Below are 15,376 nucleotides of genomic sequence, written 5' to 3' on the forward strand. Positions count from 1 at the left end.
GTAAAGTCTAAATTTGCAATCTTAACATTTAATTTATTTGAGTGAGTTTTTGACCAATATTGTCCCTTATCTTTGAGGGTATGTCTATTTTGGTCCCTCAAATATAACCATGAACATATTTAGTCCCTTAAGTATTGTTAAATTGGAGCACATTTAATCTCACTGACACAATATGTTCAAAAACTAAATATGTTATCCAACTCTGATTCATGAAACAAATCTTCTGCTCTGAAACAAAACATTTCCTCTCCTTTTATGATAACGCAAATTATAACTTTAATTCCTCATTTTGAGTTACCGAGCTATCTTAATTTACAACATTTACTAACAAAATTTAGAATTTTAATAATTTTATCCTATTTACGACGCCATAATTAATAAACTCTTAAATTAAGACCGAAACTTGTCAAAAAATAATTCGGGCAGACTCAACCGCCCTGATATTTTCAGAGAAAAGCACTGCCCTAACTGCCCGAACCCTTGTAGAGAGATTACGGGCAGCTTCCTCAGTAACACCCTCCCCTTCACCCAAACGCACCAGAACGAAGAGTCCTCTCTGTCTATCACAATCTCTGGGTCTCTATTGATTCCCTGCTTGATCGGACGGTCAGAAATCAACGTCGCTTCTAATCTGATTTTTTTTCATCTTTTAGCTTCTGAAACTCTCCGATCTGCTTCATCCAAGCTCAGATCTATCTCTCTGGTAAGTTTCTAGCTCCGATTTGCTAAATCTTTTTCAACTTTGTTTTTTTCACTAGTTATTTTTATTTTTTTTGGACATAATAAGCTCCGAAAAATAGTTGAGTTCTGTCGTCTTCTTCTGTTGCAACGGTGTGTTATTGCAGGTGGTGGTTGGTGTATTTGCGGCGAACCGTACCGATGGAGACTAACGGTGGTCCAGTCAACGTCGCTATAATGAGTCAGAACTTGCTATCCTACGCCGGCGAGGCTTTGGTGGTTTCGCTAGTAGTATCTATGATAGTCAAAGCTCAGCTTCTCACACTCACTCAGGTATTATAACGTTTACTTCATGTTGAGCAGACGTTGTGCCTTTTTTAGTGTTCTGGTGTATGCTAATTTGCGCCCATGGTTACTTTTCTTTATCCTTTCTGCTAAAATGAGCCGTACAGTCGATTTGTAGTTTTTCTTAACATGCGCCGTCCCTTTTTTTTTTAAAGTGTTCTGCGTATGCTAACTTGCGCATATTGTTAGTTTTGTTATTCTCCAGTATAGAGGTTTCTGCTAAAATGAGCCGTATGGTTAATTTTTAGATTTTTCTTAACATGCGCCAGTTTCTAGATCTACTCGAAGTTAGGGTTAATAACTTAGAGGTCCTTTAGAGCTGATCAAATTGCACTAGTGGTCTCTATGATTTTTCATTTGTTCTCTTTTCTTTGTTTTGGGCCGGGTCAGGCCAGGCCCGATCCAGGTGTGTTTGGGTTTGTGTTGATGAGGAACTGATCTCTGAGTTTTATGGAACAAACGTTTTAAGTTGCTTGTGGTGTTATTTCTTTATTCTTTTTTTGTTTTTATTTTTGAATTATAGTGGCGTCGGTGCAGTTTGAGTCGCACCTTGACTATTTCTGCTTTTCACTAGTACAGATACCCTGAGTAACTCTTTATGCATTTAATTTACTCGAGTTTTGGTAGAAAGCTGCTTCATTTTGGTAGAAAGCTGCTTCATTTTGGTAGAAAGCTGCTTCATTTTGGTAGCTGGGTAGAGAAGCCAAGAAAGAAAAGATAAAAATGCAAAGCAAGATACAAGAAAGGAAGAATATATTGACGTTTGGAAGCTTCAATTTTAGAGCCCGAATAGACATAGGTTTTTTTTTTTTTTCGATTTTGTTTTTACTTTTTTCGAAATTAGTATTTGCTCATAAAAATTCCAATTTTCACTTGAATATCAATTTTGAAATTTTAAAAAACTACAAAAAATTATTTTTCAAAATTTTCACTCACTCACAAAATTTCAAAACAATCAAAAATTATATTTTTGTCAGAACTCTATTTTCAAATATATTTCACTTTGGAATTTTACCATTATGTCCAAATGCCCACTTAGCGTCGTCGATCACATCAATCTAACTCATTTGAGGTCCAGTCGACGATGGAATAAGTATCTTTTGTGAAAAGTGGTGTTGGAATATATCATAGACACTATATTCCACTAGTTGTGCTATCTGCAAATATCAAAAGCCAATGGACAGGTAGGTTTGAGAGGAGATGGGCCTGAAGAGTCTGACCCATTAGGATGGATATGGCAATGGCATATCCATTTTTAGGGGTGGTTATTGAAAAATAGACTGAAAAGTAAGCACCATGTAATACGAAGATAAAATCTGGACAAAAGTACTCTGTTGAAACACGAACTCCTGCATATTATGTTGGAATTTTTAAGAGTTTTTTTATTTAGATTTTATTCGCATGAAAAAGTAACTAAATTTCGATTAGTTTAAAATTATGACTAATTTTCAATTAGCTGTTGTAAATCTGGTTATTTCTTTATTCGAAATATATGTTGGTTCTAGCCCAATTAAGAAATCAATCTGGGTCCACACATTAGATCTGGCAAAAGCTGTTAAATAGGTAATCATATCTAGTTACTACCACGGTTAATATGTCCATTGAGCAACCAGATTTTTACGGATGTGGTTATATTAGGACATTTCCCCAACTTGCGATTTAAGCGTAGTAGTAGTTGTTGGTCATAGTAGAACGCTCCCATTTTTATCAGTTTTACGTATTAGACTGTTAGACTATACAACTTTTCCTTTGGCCTTTGGTAGTATGTCAACTCAGACTAAGCAACACTAACGTGTCAATATCACACTTAAGTTGGCAATGACTAGTGTTTCCGTATTCAACTCGGTGATCTTGTGAATATTGAAAACACCAAAATAATGAACAATCAACTAATTCTTTTTTTTTAAAAAAACAACCAACTAATGTTTGAATCAAACAGTTTGATAGGATGTTTTTCAATTTGAGATTGTATTGATTTGATATGTTCTGGTATAAATTTGATGATAAGTAAAATAGACCAATTTTTAGGATAGAATAGGTATAGGCTATATCCAATACCCTTGAAACCTATTCTTTTCATACAGTATATTTTCTTTTTCCCTTCATGGCTCAAACTAGATGACTACGAGATCAGAGTGTCAATTTTCACATTCACACTTTCAGGACTACTTGAAGCTACTTACGGAGAACCCTAAAATGAGAGGTGACCATCCCACATCTTGCCCAAGCAAGCCTCTTGATGCAGAGAACGACAGTGACGAAGACGGGGACGAGGATGAAGATGAAGATGAAGATGGTGAAAGTGAGGAGCACTTTAACCCCAACAACAATAAGGGTGCCTCCAAGAAAGGTCCGGGAGGAGAGGCAGGTGGTGCGGAAGAGAATGGTGAAGACGAAAACGACGAGGGAGAAGATGAACCAGAAGGCGACGATGATGATGATGATGATGATGCAGAAGATAACCCTGACGATGATGATGAGGAAGATGAAGGCGAGGAAGAAGTTGTTGAAGAAGAGGACGAGGACGAGGACGACGAAGGAGGAGAGGACGAGGAAGAAGAAGAGGACGAGGAAGAAGAAGAACTTCAGCCACCAAAGAAGAGGAAGAAGTAAACTATCAATCACTATGACCTCCAAACTCTCATAATGTGCAACTTTGTACCCTAACGACTGCCTAGATTGGCATACCATGGTGTATTAGTTTGACACCTTCCTGTACTTTAATTCTGTTTCTTACACCATTAGAGTACCTTAGAACTTCGAGTTATGGCATAAGTGAAGCACTCTTAAGTTCATGAAAATGGTGATTGATAAGCCAAGGTGTTTCTGCATTATCTTCGAAATTTCAAGTCCTAGTCCAGAAGATCATGAACCAAATCAATTGTCGAAAACTTGAGTAATATTATCAAGAACAAAATTTTAAACTGCACGAAGATCTACTAATTTTCACATGGTCCCAAAGTAGCACCTTACACTGCAGGAAAAACCCAAATTTTTTAGCCACCTCAGACAACTTTCACTAAAAAGATAATATGTGACAATATTGGGTTAAGTTAATGATAAACACTCCTAAGTCCTAACCATTGACATTTATAAGATACCCTAGGAGAAAAGAACAATTAACAATACTGAGTAAATTTAATTACAACCTTCTAACTTTTGTCCCAACCAGTTAGATGTAAACTTAGCAAACTAGAGATAATAGAATTCATTATTGATTGGAAAGAGTCAAGCAATAGATTAATTTCATTTCATTAATAATTAATAAAGAGGACTCGGTATACTTTATCAAACGTTCACGAATAGGGGCAAAGACCTACCAATCACCGTAGACTTGACATTCCAAGTTCTATTGATGATTAATATTATTGACTTTAGGAGGGATAACCTTATTTCTTCCTTTTTAGAATTATAATTATAATTCAACCGAAGCAAGTAGTTTAAGTCCAAATCTTATATTTATTTTAAGAATCCATTAAATATATATATATATAAGTTATTAATTTAAAATTCAGTAAATGAAAACTTGACGATGAAGACTCAATTTATCTAAGTACAGTTTCTTTATCAATTTCTGTTGATAATTGGAGGGGAAAAGCAAAAAGTCAAAAGAAATGGCTCATTATTTGGATTCTTCTTCTTCTTTAGTCCCTCCTTTGATTGCTAAACCCAGCAAGGTGGACCTTGAAGCTGGTAACGTTGACCATATCCAATGCCGTATTTGCCTTGAAACTGATGGTGAGTTTTTAATAACCCCTTCATTTTTACTTCATGGGTTTGTGAAAATCTTCAATTCTTGCTTGAAATATTTGTTGGTTTATATGTATTATTTGGATTCTTATTTGATTTTAAGTGTAAAGGTAGTTTCTTTATGGTTTAATTGAGTGGATTCTGCATCTTTCAAATGTGGCCCCCCTCCTCGCCTTGGATAACTGTAATGTCTGGACCATCTTGTACTCAACTGCTCGGCAAACTGGGCAAACGAGTACCTGCTATTTTCCACCTGCATAGGAACCGAGTAACCGGGTTTGCCCCTGTTCAAGCTATAAGCCAGCCCAAGTGCAGTTACTGTATTACTAAGAGGCTGAACTGAACGAAAATTTACATGTGGGGGTTTTTGGGGGGGGGGGGTGTTTGAAGATGTGGTGTTTGTTTTGTTGTGGTACTCTTAGTTTGGTTGAAGATGGTTAGTTGCATTGTGTATTATATCACACATCTTTTATTCTATTCGAAATAGTCAGATTGAACTCAACATATATTCACAGATCATAGCTTATTCCAAGTCTGGTTAAAGGAGGAGGGTTGCAGTAGGTTAAAGTTCATAAAGAATTAGTCGAACTATGATAAAAGTCAAGCCTAAGTAATTTGGGTTATTTATGGGAAAAAACAAAAATACTTGATTTGCACTTGAGGTAAAAAAGTTGATTAATTGATTGAAATTGTTCAGATCAAATGAATGAAGGGAAAAACATCTTGACAGAAAGGAGTTGTTAGCATGTTATCATTTGGTCAATGCTTCTTGTTAAATTCTTCTTTGGTTATTGTATGCAGATAACGTCTTTTACTGAATGGTTCTTGTTGAGTTTTTCCTTGTTTGTTATGTTCAAAGCATATTAGTGTTTTTTTTTGGTTAATGAATTTATTGATGCATGAGAAGCAAGATACTTATGATTGTTTTAACTTTTTCCTTTTTAGGCATGGATTTTATTGCACCGTGTAAGTGCAAGGGTACATCAAAGTATGTTCACCGAGAATGCCTTGATCAATGGCGTGCTGTGAAGGTATGTTTTAGCCTTATTACCTCTAAGCTTTCCTTAACTTGGGACTTATAAGACATGCATTGATGCTTTAAAGATTACGATCAGGAATCAAATTGTATTCGTTTGTACTTGTATCTTGCTTGAATAGCTTTCAGATTGGTGAGCTTACAAGCTGTCATTTGTTGTATGTGCAACTGCTGGCGGAACGTCTTACTAAATACCCATAAGCTTTAATTATCAGAATGAATATATACCTGTTCTCTAAAGTTGTCTTTTTACAGGAAGGATTTGCATTTTCCCATTGTACAACTTGTGAGGCTCCCTTTTACTTGAGAGTTAACGATCTTCATAGAAAATGGCGAACCTTAAAATTTAGGTTCTTTGTGACCACAGACATTTTGGTCATCTTTCTCGCAGTTCAACTTGTATGTGGGGTTGCCCTCTCTACAGTTTTTTTCTTCATTTCTTGATAATTACTTGAATAGTACTGGGGACAATATCTTCAACTGATCACTAACCTTCTGTTTTGCAGGTTATAGCTTCACTGGGATATTTAGTATATGTGATTGATACACATCAGAAGTCATGGCTTCGTTTGCATTGGGGATTTGGCAGCGAACTAAGCTTCTATTACATATGCGGTAAAACATATTCATTCGCACTAGCATTTTTGTTTATGCATGTATGTCGAAATGCTATTATGTCTGCTTAATATTCTTTGTCCAACTGGATGACCAATCCAGATTGATGTAAAAAACGACCACATGTTAGATACAGTTGTTACGTATCCATGTTGACATGTAACTTCGGTACCAATAGGCCCCAAAGACCTGATTACCCTGCTGGTTTTGGGTTTATATGTCTTATTTAGTCGCCTTGGTAAATGAGATTTGGTTTGGGAGTGATGGAAGAATATGAGATAAACAATATCTACTTAGATATTCCAAAGTTTTAAACCTCAGGGCTGTGGTTCAGTGATAAGGGCGTAATACATAAAGTGTGGGTTAGGTACACGCCACGACCTTAAACTCTGTCAATGACTAAAGCTTAGTATTTAACTGGGAGAATAGTAGAAGGGCGGGCTCTCACTTCCCCCGAGTTTTGGACTTGTGAGTACAGTTGGGATTGGAGGAGCTAACTCAGGAATTTCTTGGTTATAAAAAAAAAACCCAACTGAAACAAACAGAAATGATAATAGAAAACAGTAGGAACAATCATGATGAAAGAGGCGTGAGCACTTGATGCATATATTTCTTAATATGCATATGCATCATCCAAAATTCTGAGTTTACTATTTTCAGTACATAGCGATTCTTAAATGATACAAGAGTTCATTTTATTGCTATTGGTTGGCTTTTGTGCAGGGGCACTGTTGTTTTTAGCGTTGATGGGCATATCTGGTTGTTTCTTAACTTGCTTTGATGAAAGTGTGCGCGATGAATTGGGTCAGCCCTGCCAGAATTTGTTGTCTTGTTGCTCTTGCGCTGGGTACAAATCATGTGTTTTATGTTCTTTTAACTTTTATTATTTGCCTCCAGATCATAATAACCTTAATACTGCGCTGCGTACAAGTTGGTAACCGTTTGTTGACTTGATTGTCTTTGCATCTTTAGTTTTTTAGTTTCTTTTCGATCTTTTGCATTAACATCTTGAACTGTAGTTGCTGGAGAATTGTTCTCTTTCTGATCCTTTTGTTCTTTTGGCATGCTACATTTGAGGAAATGGAGTTCATTTGATACTGTTTCCTTTTTCATATAATTGCAGAATGTGTGAGAACTGTCATACGCATCGTACAAGTACAACTTATATCTGCATCGATTCTAACATATGCTCAGAGAATTGTTCGAACACGACATGTGAATGTTGCTCCGGGAATCATTCTTGCACAGAATGTGAATGTGGGAATTGCTTTGGAGGTGAAGGTGAATCTGGGATACCAGTATTATTAATTGTAGCTGTAATTGTGCTAGGAGTGTTTGCCATCTTTGGCATGTTTTACAGTGTTTTGGTTGCTACAATGGTTGGACAGAGAATTTGGCAGCGACGCTACCACATACTTGAGAAAAGAATACTGACAAAGGTAAGTTACATCCTTGTTTTTGTTTCTCTTTCAAAATATTTGCCATTGTATATAGGGAAAAGGCTTAAATTTGTCACTTTGCTATGAGAAAAAGATCAAGTTTACCCTCCGTTATAATTTCTGTCTAAAAATACCCTGCTGTTATACAATTGGATCACGTTTACTCGTCCACATTGGACAATGTTAACAGAGAAGGGGTATATTTGATCCAATTGTATAACAACATGGGTAATTTTAGATAGAAACTAGAAACTATAACGAAAGGTAAATTTGATCCTTTTCTCATAGAGGGGTAAGCTGTCCGTGCACAAAGGTGGCAGTTGATGTAATCTAAGAAATTGTCGCATAAGGGCGTGAATGCTCTGTTAGTATTGGGTAGAAAATATACAGATATTAGCATATCAGGAAGTATTATACTCTGATTTATGTTTAGCACTGCAAGATGTAAATTGCCAAACCTTTTCTTTTTTCGGTTCCTATATTGACTGAAGGTATTCCAATGTTCTCTATAATTTCTATATAAAATTAAGACACACATTGTTGGGCAACTTTCCTTTGCATGCTAGTATTTTTGACCCAACTAGAGAGCTTTGATTTCTCCTTTCGTTCTTCTGTACGAAAGCCAAGCAACAAGATAAAAGTCTCTCCTAATCATTGTCAATACCAAATGGAAACTTTAAATTGAACTTCGTAAGCAGGGGCTGAATGCGGGGGCGAAGCTATGTGTGGTCAATTGAACAACGTTCACTGAAAAATTATAGTGTAGAAGGTAAAATATTACTTGTTATTGCTAAAAAAAGTAGACTTTGAACACCCTTGCATAGCCTTTATTGAACACCCACTGGCAAAGGGTGTATCAAATTTGAACACCCTTATTGAATTTCCTGACTTCGCCACTGGTTATATGTTTTACTTTTTTATACTTGAAGTTTCAGTTTCTTTTTCAGTACTCATTCATGGTATGCAACACTTTTGGCTATGAAGCTGTTTATTAGGTTGTTGATTTAATAAATAAATCAAAATGATTATATGATTATATGAAGATTTCATGATATCCTAATTCTTGTGTAGGAATATGTTGTGGAGGACGTTGGCGAGGTGGCTGGTAATGATTGGTCACCGCCGCGATTGCCACAGGAGAATGTTCAGCAGCTGGAATCACTTGGACTTCTATAAACTTGAAGGTGTCGACAAAGGAAAACAACAGAGGGATTAAACTCCATATTGGCTCAAGCTTATGGATCTCCAAGGGACTATTACTTTGAACTCAATATTTTACACTTATGTGCATTGTTTACTTTTAAAACTGGATAACAATTGAATTTATACGCAGTTTTAAAGATATGTGGGTTAATTCAATACAAACGATTAATGACGTTAGATAAGCAAATATAAGATAGACTAAATAGTCAAACCAATGATGATAGTGGGTTCAGACTCGGTTGAAAGCTTAATAAGAAGCCTGCCTTCAGTTCCGAGCCAACACTTATGAAGAACTTATGAACAAAAGTAAGAACTTTGAATAACTTTTAGGAATAGAGAAAACAAATGTAAATTGCCTTGGTATGCGTGTTACCATGTGTTTAATGAATAATTAACTTCCCCTTTATACAGTAGGGGAGTTTTACCCCAAGTACAATTTTAAAAAAGGTAAAATCTTCCTTTTAGCTAATCACTAATCTACCGCTGATACGGGTCGAGATTCACGCCGTGATATTCGGTTGGATACAGATATCACGACCTTTGTTAATCGTGTGTGGTCGTTCGATAATGCTCTTCGAGGTCTTGGAACTTGAACCAGACCCGGGGGCGTGGTCTCGATGGCTCCACGGGCATGCGTTTTGCTCGGGCCTTGATGCGAGAGGCTCCTGGCTTCGATTCCCTGCAATTATGTCCTTGCTTCGTTTTGCCTCATCGAGAAATTGGGGTACTCACTACACTCGGTTTTACCCATATACAGATAGTCCCCTCATTTCTCAGAGAATAGGTTTGCCGAAACGGTGGGAAACGATAGATGTTCTCCAGTTCCTTCCTCCGTACGTTACGACGAAGGAGCCGAAACGTCCTATCATTCGTGTCGTTCTGACCTCGATCACGTGTCAATTATCGGCTGGTTGCCTTCGAATGCGAAGCATCGCCTGCTTCCCTATAAAAGCTTCCATCCTTTGTTCTTTTTCTACTTTTCGACCAAGCTTTTACCTTCGAGATTCCTAGCCATCATCAAACTTCTTTCAAACCTTCATGCCATCATCTTTTGATCCTTAAATCTTCATAGTGATTTTCAGGTTTTTACCAAGACTTCCTTTAAATCTTCATACTTTGTTCTTCATCCTTCAAACTCGTTCTTTCAAACCTTTATATTCTTTCTTTAAATCTTCAAACTTCTCCAGATAACAATGGCTAAAACATCTAAATTTGTTCCTCAACAAGTTGTCTCCTCATCTTCTCAACCGGTCGCCGGTACTGAGGCAGTTTCCCCTGAAGTAGTTGCCCTCGAAACGGCTGCTCCCGAGGTGGCTGTCGACGAACCAACCCCCGAGCCTCCCTTGAAAATGTTTATTCCCGGGGGCTGTGATCTCGGCTAAACCCACACCACAATTAAGTAGTGAGGCGGTCGATACAATAATAAACCCAACGAAGGTCGGGATCGAATCCACATGGAGTTAGAATATGGTATTAGGTGTATATCTAAGTTAATTGCAAGTTTTGGCTCAAATTACACTTCCACAAACTTGATTGGTGTTCTACTTCTACTTCTACTTTATTGTTTGCAAGTATAAAACTAAGGACAATATTTTTGATTTTGAGATTTTTCAAATGATTAAAAGGGACTAGGGTTATGACTTCTACCTAGGTGGTTATCTAATGGGTTGTAAACTCCAAGGCAAATTCGATTAGTTGGGATCGTGATATAGCAATCACATCCGGGTACTCACTCTATACCTCTCGTTAGTTTGAGTGATTTTGCCTAATTTGGCTTTCTCAAGTCCAATTGGGTATTTGCACAATACAAGTGATATTAGCTCAAGTCGGGTATTATTATCTCTATGTTTAACCCTTTAATTGGGGCTATCAATTTCTTGAGTTCACCCCAATTTCTTATTAGTCAAATTTTTCTAGACTTAGTGTCTCTTTCTCAAATAGAGGCTAAGTCAAATAGGCATGAATCAATGCTTGCAACTATTGATTCTACGGTTTAATCATGAACAAGGCTAAATATCACTAACCCAATAAAAAATAAACCCTAAATTAAATACTCATCAAATACCCACACTAGGATTGGGTCACAACCCTAGCTAAAGATTTAGCTACTCATGAAAAGTACAAAAATCAAAGAAGAAATTAAGATAAAATGCATATTAATTGATTAGGGAAAGAAAATCTAATGTATAGATGTTAATCTAGTACAAAAATCCTCAAAATAGAAAAGAAAACGGCTCAGGTGCTCTTCTCCAACGTCACTTAACCTAAAAATGACAAAAGTCCTATTTATACTAAGCTGAAAATATATGACAAAATTGCCCCTACAGAGGTTGTGCGGCCGCATAATTCTGGTGTGGTCCGCACATTGAGCTTCTGCGGCTGCACAATTATTGTGCGGTCCGCATTCTTGGAATTTTTGGGCTTGGAACTTCGGGGCTTCTGCGGTCTGCGTAAAAACGAGTGCGGCCGTGCTTCTGATTGTGCGACCGCATAAAAATAATGCGGTCCGGACTCCTTGATTTTAAACTTGAATCCAACTCTCTGATTCTTCACTCCTGCGGACCGCATAATAGTGAGTGCGGCCGCTCTTGATATTCTGCGGCCGTACAATTTTGGTGCGGTCCGCACTCTTTCAGCTTGCCCAAATACCATTCTCTGAATCTCCTCTCTGCGGCTGCACTGCTGGCCTTTTTGCCCTGTTTTAATTCTTTTTCACTTTTGACTCCTTTATGAGTTGATTTTAACTTCTTTGGCTCATATCCCAATATTCCTACAAGTAAGCACATTTTGTTAGTTTTCGGGAATGCCTTTAAATATTTTTGAGCTAAATCACAAGTAAAAGAGAGCTAAATAATCGGTCAAAATCCTTACTTATCAACTCCCTCAAACTTAAGCTTTTGCTTGTCCTCAAGCAAATAAGGCAATTCCCACCTCCACTATAAAAAGAGATATATCAGCTGGCTTAGGGTGAATTAATCATACATCAATTGGGATCAACAATTACCCACAACACATATGAATTATCAACAATGCAATGGTTTGACCTTTTGAGTATAATAGTTCTAATGTGACACTAGAGTATCAAGAGTTGACTCTATTCATCAAGGAAGCTCGATCTTTCACGTAGGTCTAATTTGCCCATTATTTCTCAAGAATGCTAAGGAAAGATCGGGTGCCAAGAGAGGGCCACTATAGAACGGATAAAGGCTTGTAACGTGGTTATTGAAAGAAAAAGGCTTCAACTCAAACGGGTTGACTAGGGTTATCACATTGGTAGGCTATGAAAGATTTCAATTTCAAATTGGATCAAGGAGAGCCTACAATCATTTCTCAATCCAAGCTACACTTAGAATTTCACCTAGAAAAACACTTGGGGCAAGTTCTAGACTATTGGCACGGGAACTTGGACTTGCAATTCAATACCTTACCTCTCACACTGCTGGATTGCTAAAGAGAACGGAGTCGAGGGCCCACAACAACCCTACCTAAGATTGAGAATCACAAATGGCTCGATTGAACTACTTGATGACTGTTTGAGTCAACACAAGAGTCTAAAGGTCACAACTAGAGCCATTTTATGCCAACAACTTTGTTTTTAACCATAAGGTCAGAGGTAAATATGTTGGTACCAAGTGAAGCATGCTCGAGACACTTTTATTCATTACTATTATATTTTGTCAAAACATAAAAGAAAACGGACTCAATCCCTTAAGAAGGTTGTCACGCCATCCATTATTGGGAAGAGCCACTCAGTTCACACAAAATCCACCTTTGGAAAGAACCGTGGCATTAAGAAAACCAAAGGCTTATTGTTCACTCAAAACGTAAAAAGAAGCTAACAAATTAAAAAGAAGATAATAAAGTAAATAAGAAGTTATACTACTAAGGAAAAGCAAACTAAAGAAGCTATAAAGTAAACTACGGGAAGCGAGATAAATTAATATATACATAAGGGAAATGAATATCTACATCAAATGGGGAGAATATATACATACCAAAGGGAAAATAAGAATGAAAGAAAAATAGTATCAGAGTTATTACATGCCAAATGTCAAATGTTAATTAATCAAAATAGACCACCCCCCAAATAAAAAATAAGCATTGTCCCTAATGCTTAACAAAAATAAGAACATGGAAGGGGTAGAGAGTTAAGAGAACTCCCTATATGGTCTCAGTCTTCATGGGATCATCAACACCCCCTGTCTCCTCTAACTGTATGTCATTATCTCTTGGCTGAGGGACAACTGTGTTGTTGAGCATCTGTATCATCTCCTTAGCAGTGTGTGCAGTCGCAACCGGCTCTTCAGACTGGCCGGCTGCTGCCTGTGCTGCTGGGACTGTCTGCTCCACAAGCAAGCCCAATGGAAGATCTCCGGTAGATGCAATCTTTTCAACCTCTTTTCTCAGCTTCTCTACCGACTTCTTTGATGCATAGGATCTACGCATCTTCTTGACATGTTTGCCCAAATCTTTAATGACCTTCCCATGCGTTGCTAGAGTATCAATAATGGTCTTCTAGTTCTCCAGAATCTTCTTCAATGTTTCCTCCACTGACGGAGGTACTTGTGGCTCTGCTGGGACTGAGGACTGTGCTGCAACAGCACTAGGTAAATCAGTCAGCTTTGTAGTAGCTGCCTGCATCCAGTTGTTGAGACTCGCCAATGTCTGGGAGACTTGCAGTGCAGTCTGAGGATATGTAGATGAAGCCAGCACTGATAATGGCACTGATAGTCTAGCAGAAGCCGGTGGTCCGGAAGATGAAGATGGCATGACTACTGTCCCGGTAGAAGTACCGGCTGTGGTGGATGGCTCGACAGCTGAATCGGTAATCACTACCGCTGGCTCCTCAGACTGGCCAGTGAAGGTAGTAGCTTTACCCTTGAATTTCGGGTTGTCAGCTCCCTCAAGTTAGTACCAAGAGAAAGGCTTCTTGTCCTTCACCTCAGTGTCATAATGCATTGGCTCCACCCCTTGGTCCTTGAAGTACTCTGTGAGGAAGTTCGGGTATGGGTAGGACCTTTCATCTTTTTGGACAGCCAGAGTGATGTTTGTGGACATGATAGCACCCACATTAATTGGGTACCCATCCATAATTGAGGCTACTAAGACTGCACGGGGAAGTGGAAGATTGTTCTTGTTGAGGCATGGATCAATGCGGCTACATACAATTGTTTGCCACCCTTTTGCTTCAAACTTTAGGGTGGCTCGGACTATTGGAACTCCTACTGTGAGCCATGGAGGTACTGACCCTCGAATAGCCAGAATCTCAGCTAGCCATGGGCGAGCTGCGTCATCCATAGCCAGCTTCTCCAGGTATTGAACTGCTTTCACTTCCTCAAACCCCACATACTTGTTCAAGGTGCAGGAATCAAACTTGATTTTCACATTTTGAACTTTTGTCACCTTGGTACCCTTTTTGATATGAGCGACATTGGTATAGAATTCCTTGACCAAATACTCATTGGCATTCGTAACGGTGTGGGTGAACCATCTCCAACCTTTTCACTCTTAGAATTGTCGGAGGACATTGGGGTTGTGCTTGTCTAGATCTTTCATCAAGAACTGCCACTCAAGAGTGAGTGACCAATGCGGCCACCATTCCCTAAATTTAGCAAAGGCAGCAGCACTGACGAATCTGTCCTCCCATAGCTCTGGTCTCTTTGATCTCTCCAAACCTCATACTGTAGTATCCCCCCCATTGTCTGGGACATCATCATCGTCCATATTAATTGGATCAGCTGGAGCATGTGAGGAAGAGGGCTCAGAGGCTTGACTACCCTCTTCCGAACTATCAGAGGAACTGGAAGAAGAAGACGACTCATCTACTAGGTGGAATCTACCAGGAAACTGTTGTGATTGGGCTTCCGGCTGTGATTGCACGGAGTTACCCTCAGAAGCTTCCCCAGATGGGACATACTCACTAGTTTTCGAGGGTTCGGGAGGTCTGTTGGTTGTAGCTTTCTTACTTATAACCCTTTGAAGTGCTAGAGGTAGGTTGCTTTTACCTTGACCTTGGGAGGGTTCTGCCCTCCATTGCGATGTATCTCCTCCACCACGTGAGCGAACCATTGTCTGCAATGCATAAGGATAAGAGTTAGTTAGATTTATAAACCACAGGTGCATGCATAACAACTGAAGTAAAGCAGTCTCAGAAGGGGAAGTGCGGACCACAAACTACCCAGTGCTGACCGCACAATTTTGAGTGCGGCCGCACAACCCCAGGTTCAGACTACTGGGGTCTATGATGTTTTATCAGTGCGGACCACACCAAAAATGAGTGCGGCCGCACAAGTCCACTGCGGACCACATA

The 15,376-nt window shown here is 38.5% G+C and overlaps 2 protein-coding genes across 3 annotated transcripts; both read left to right on the top strand.

Moving 5' to 3' along the window:
• The first annotated feature begins 409 nt into the window (after positions 1–409).
• Positions 410–3,824, top strand: LOC104098106 (uncharacterized). The gene is made up of 3 exons (XM_009604767.4): positions 410–703; positions 846–1,011; positions 3,187–3,824. Exons 2-3 carry the CDS (start codon positions 880–882, stop codon positions 3,634–3,636), a joined length of 582 nt encoding a protein of 193 aa, XP_009603062.1. The 5' UTR covers positions 410–703; positions 846–879; the 3' UTR covers positions 3,637–3,824.
• Positions 3,825–4,447: 623 nt separating this feature from the next.
• On the top strand, positions 4,448–9,205 carry LOC104098105 (uncharacterized). Of its 2 annotated transcripts, XM_009604765.3 has the most exons (7): positions 4,542–4,761; positions 5,719–5,804; positions 6,065–6,208; positions 6,316–6,424; positions 7,148–7,271; positions 7,548–7,863; positions 8,935–9,205. In XM_009604765.3, the coding sequence occupies exons 1-7, from the start codon at positions 4,638–4,640 to the stop codon at positions 9,037–9,039; spliced, it is 1,008 nt and encodes a 335-aa protein (XP_009603060.1). In that variant the 5' UTR covers positions 4,542–4,637; the 3' UTR covers positions 9,040–9,205. The 2 variants fall into 2 exon arrangements, with proteins under 2 accessions (XP_070058109.1, XP_009603060.1); XM_070202008.1 differs by lacking the exon at positions 6,065–6,208 and having other exon boundaries at positions 4,448–4,761.
• Positions 9,206–15,376: the final 6,171 nt, after the last annotated feature.

Source organism: Nicotiana tomentosiformis, chromosome 5 (genome assembly GCF_000390325.3).
Source record: "Nicotiana tomentosiformis chromosome 5, ASM39032v3, whole genome shotgun sequence".
Taxonomy (NCBI): Eukaryota; Viridiplantae; Streptophyta; class Magnoliopsida; order Solanales; family Solanaceae; genus Nicotiana; species Nicotiana tomentosiformis.

Bases quoted from the DNA above. Each gene is read 5' to 3' on its own strand.
- LOC104098106 (XM_009604767.4), top strand. From the start codon at position 880: ATGGAGACTAACGGTGGTCCAGTCAACGTCGCTATAATGAGTCAGAAC. The intron at 1,012-3,186 runs GTATTATAACGT...TCACACTTTCAG, and splicing joins AGCTTCTCACACTCACTCAG to GACTACTTGAAGCTACTTAC.
- LOC104098105 (XM_009604765.3), top strand. From the start codon at position 4,638: ATGGCTCATTATTTGGATTCTTCTTCTTCTTTAGTCCCTCCTTTGATT. The intron at 4,762-5,718 runs GTGAGTTTTTAA...TTTCCTTTTTAG, and splicing joins TATTTGCCTTGAAACTGATG to GCATGGATTTTATTGCACCG. The intron at 6,425-7,147 runs GTAAAACATATT...GCTTTTGTGCAG, and splicing joins AAGCTTCTATTACATATGCG to GGGCACTGTTGTTTTTAGCG.